The sequence below is a fragment of the Apium graveolens genome, chromosome 9, assembly GCF_009905375.1.
Source record: "Apium graveolens cultivar Ventura chromosome 9, ASM990537v1, whole genome shotgun sequence".
In the NCBI taxonomy this organism is placed as follows: domain Eukaryota; kingdom Viridiplantae; phylum Streptophyta; class Magnoliopsida; order Apiales; family Apiaceae; genus Apium; species Apium graveolens.
Genome location: NC_133655.1, coordinates 208,343,675 through 208,347,455, shown reverse-complemented (window position 1 = coordinate 208,347,455; position 3,781 = coordinate 208,343,675). Strand labels below are relative to the sequence as shown.

Below are 3,781 nucleotides of genomic sequence, written 5' to 3'. Positions count from 1 at the left end.
ATTATTTTTTTGATGTGAGACTTACGTTAACGTCATAAAGCAATCCTCCCCTAAAATTAAGAATCATATAATCTATGATGTTATTGTCCGCGATAAATTTGTGCTCATCTTCCACTAGTGTTATTATCCGTAAAACCCACCTCTTCGAGAAGACTTTTAACACGGTGAATCATATCTCCAACCATGAATTCACACTGATGAGACCTCCTACAAAGGAACTACTACCATCCGTTATTCCTCGAGGATCAAATTATGAACTATAAACGCAGATAACAATTATTAGGTCGTTTATATATAAAATAATCATTCTGTTACGCCCAGATCCTTCGGTCGCGTGAACAGGCTTCGGCTGTATTGAAGATGACTTCGGCCGTACCTGAAAGTGAAGAGAATGCGAGGGTTTGTAGCCCCGATTCACCTCCGGTGTGAGAATCAGAATCTGACTGTAAAAATAGGGTAGTAATACAAGAGAAACAGAGTGTTGAGAATATGTCTATCTTGTCTTACTTCACAAGGGTTTTTATACCCAATCCTGCAGTGAATGCTGATCCGCTACAAGTCATTAAGGAGGGAGGGAAAATGGAGCGTTATGTTCCTTGTTCTGTCCAACGGTCCGCGAATAGTGGGTCTCGGTCTGAGCTTCCGTGGGCCTTCGTTACGCGGACCTGGAGGTCTTTCGGCCCAGTAGCACAACCGCTTAATGGGTCTTCATTCGATGGGTCTTATTGGGCCTATAACCAACACATTCATTAAATTTATGACGTGAAACTTGGGTTGACTTCACCCAACCCGGTTCGTAAAATCTGCAAGTCAGGCGGCCAATTCAAAATTTCAAACTCAATGATGCCAACTAAGCAAGGGAGTTGCGCTTCTTACTAAACTTTTATTATATTTATAATTGACACAATTATAGTAAGACATAATTCAAATATTTTACCAATTGAATTTGACTAACAACTTGACTTGTTTGCCTTCCTTATTTTAACCAATATGAATTTCGCAATTTTACTACAGGGTTGCATTTTTTATCACTAAGTTGCAATTACACTACTTGGTCAAATATCAAAAATATGTATAAATTGATGAAATATCGGCATTTCAATGATAAAATAAAAAATAATTCAAATAAATTTGGTTAAGGAAAGAGGAAAAATCAATTATATGCATTCGAGTTACATTCAAGCCATATAGTTATTAGAGTAAATTACATAGTGTTGACCGTACTTTACACCGATTTTCAAAATAGTGGCCAAAATTTTAAAATAGTGGCCAACTTTTTTTTCCGTCTTTAAAAAAAATGGCTGCCGTTAACTCCCGTTAAATCTTCTTCGTTAACTAATATATTTAAAGTGTAAATTGCATACCGGTGGTCGTACTTCACACTTATTTTTAAAATAGTGACTACATTTTTAAAAATTTTAAATAATGATATTTTTAAATTTTCATTGTAGGAAGAGTTTTAAAGAGTTTTACTAGATTGATCATGTCGATTTACAAATCATTATCACTTTAGTTATAAGTTTTTTCAATGGGTGGATACTCTTCTATATTTTTGCTAAATTTTTTATTCATATTTTTGTGTGAGGACGTTGAAAAAACATAGAAGTCGAGCACTTGATTAAATTAAAAGAAGTGAAAAAACTGATAATTATTTAAGTTGTGTTTGCACCTATTTGTTTAGCGATATCATATGTTTTTTGTGACGATAAAAATGTGTTAGCAATAAGACGAAACCATTCTTCTAAAAGGCGATTTTTTTTTAACAATTTATAAAAGTTTAACCACTATTTTGAAAATAAGTACGAAGACTAGCCACCATTCTCTAATTTACGCTTTAAATATATTATTTAACGGTGAAGACGTAACGGGAGTTGACGGCAACCATTTTTTTGAAAGACCGAACAAAAAGTTTGCCATTGTTTTGAAAATTTGAAAATTTGACAACTATTTTGAAAATCGATGTAAAACGCGACCACCCCTATGTAATTTACTCTAGTTATTATTAAAAAAAGATAAATTTCGGAATAAGATAAGCGTTTGTATCTACTGCTGAACCTCGATTAGGTAATAATCGATAAAGTAATAAATTCGTGAAAATAAAATTTTTCCGATTTCAACATAATGAATATAGTATACTTTTATTTTCGATCAAATAATAAACTTGTTAAAAAAATTGTTCCTAACATATGGCCTTAAAAAAATTAACAATATTTACCAAACAAAGAACCGTGGATATATTCCTAATTACTTCCTAATAAAATTTGGGGGTGTTTTGTTGGGATAAGCAATCACGGGAAATGAAAATAATTGAGCTCATTCCCTTTATAGTTGTCAAAAACATTATTTTCTTTCTCCTTTTTTAATTATAGGTTTACCAAATTTCCTTGAACCCCTATTCCCTACCTCCCATAGGTATTTTATTTCCATTTCTTTGTGTTTTTTCATTTTCAACTATAATTTAAATCCTACAATTAATATGAAAATTGTATTTTAAATATAAGAAATTTTTTATTATTTAATTTTTTATAAATTAAAAATTAAATTATTATAATTTTTATGTTAATTTATTCAGAAAAAAAATAATGTTATTAAATAATAAATTTATTAAATTATTAAAAAGTAAATAAATTATATTTCTATAATTATATTTCTATAATTTATGTTATTTTAATTGATCTTCTAAGTAGAAATATAATAAGCTGTTTTAAAAAAAAAAGAGAAAAGAAATGTAATGAGCCTCTCATTCACAGCAAAACTAATTGCTTACTGTTTAGAAAGACCCATAAAAGTAATTGAGATAGCGGTTAGGTATAGTTTCGAAGACATATACTACACCCCTCGATCCTCCAGATTTTGCCACCAAAATAAGAGCGCATTGTGATATTTCTATTTCTGGGATGTGATGTTAAATTCCATTATACACAATACTTTTACCCCCTTCAATATATTGGATTCATTATACTTGTTTCTATTCAAATCCCCGAGTCTTTTTTCGTACACCATTTTTAAAGAACGAACAAGAAATTTGATTTGTTGCAGAAACTGGAACAGAGGATTGGACGAAATTTTTGAATGAAATAGTATTATTAAATAATGCAGAATATTAGCACACAAATCCATTACATTACATGCATATAAAGTTAAGATGTTAAATAGATTCTATAGGCGCTTAAAGGAAGTAAGATTCCTGGTATGAGTCCAGGGCTGATCGAAAACAATGGCCTCATAATGATTCACTGCACCGTTATCCGTAGCAGCGATCGTTAGTTGATAATTCGTGCCTGCAACAACTTGTGATTGGCCCTTGACGACATCTTGGTATACCAAATTTTTTTGGTTGTCCTTGTTGTATGTTGTGACAGCGAATTTGCCAATTTCTTGAATTACAGGGTCTTTCGGGTTCTTGATCGGTTTCCACCCGCCTACGAGAGCTTTCCGAGCGACAGTGATGTCGTAAAATTGGCCTGGGATGAAAGAAAGGGAGAGAATGAGAAGAAGAATGTGAAATCTTGGAGCCATTGGAGGTTGGTAAGCGGTTGTTGTAAGTTTTGGACTTTGGGGTTGAGGAGGTCCTCGGAGGATATATAGGAACTTTGGAAGGTGGTTGTTCAGCTGTCATTAATAAGTTCGTAACGTAAGATTTACATATTGTTTGCTTGTAAATGTCCATTTTCAATTTACAGTATTTATTGCTTTGAAAATCTAATGACACACCACAATCTATAATTTAAGTCAGTTTTTTTCAAATTCATTTTTGAATATATTTATACGGTATCTAAGA

General features: G+C 32.1%; 1 protein-coding gene across 1 annotated transcript; it reads right to left on the bottom strand.

Moving 5' to 3' along the window:
- Positions 1-3,055: 3,055 nt before the first annotated feature.
- Positions 3,056-3,570, bottom strand: LOC141684497 (cysteine proteinase inhibitor 1-like). The gene has a single exon (XM_074489508.1). It carries the CDS (start codon positions 3,517-3,519, stop codon positions 3,160-3,162), a length of 360 nt encoding a protein of 119 aa, XP_074345609.1. The 5' UTR covers positions 3,520-3,570; the 3' UTR covers positions 3,056-3,159.
- Positions 3,571-3,781: the final 211 nt, after the last annotated feature.

Bases quoted from the DNA above. Each gene is read 5' to 3' on its own strand.
- LOC141684497 (XM_074489508.1), bottom strand. From the start codon at position 3,519: ATGGCTCCAAGATTTCACATTCTTCTTCTCATTCTCTCCCTTTCTTTC.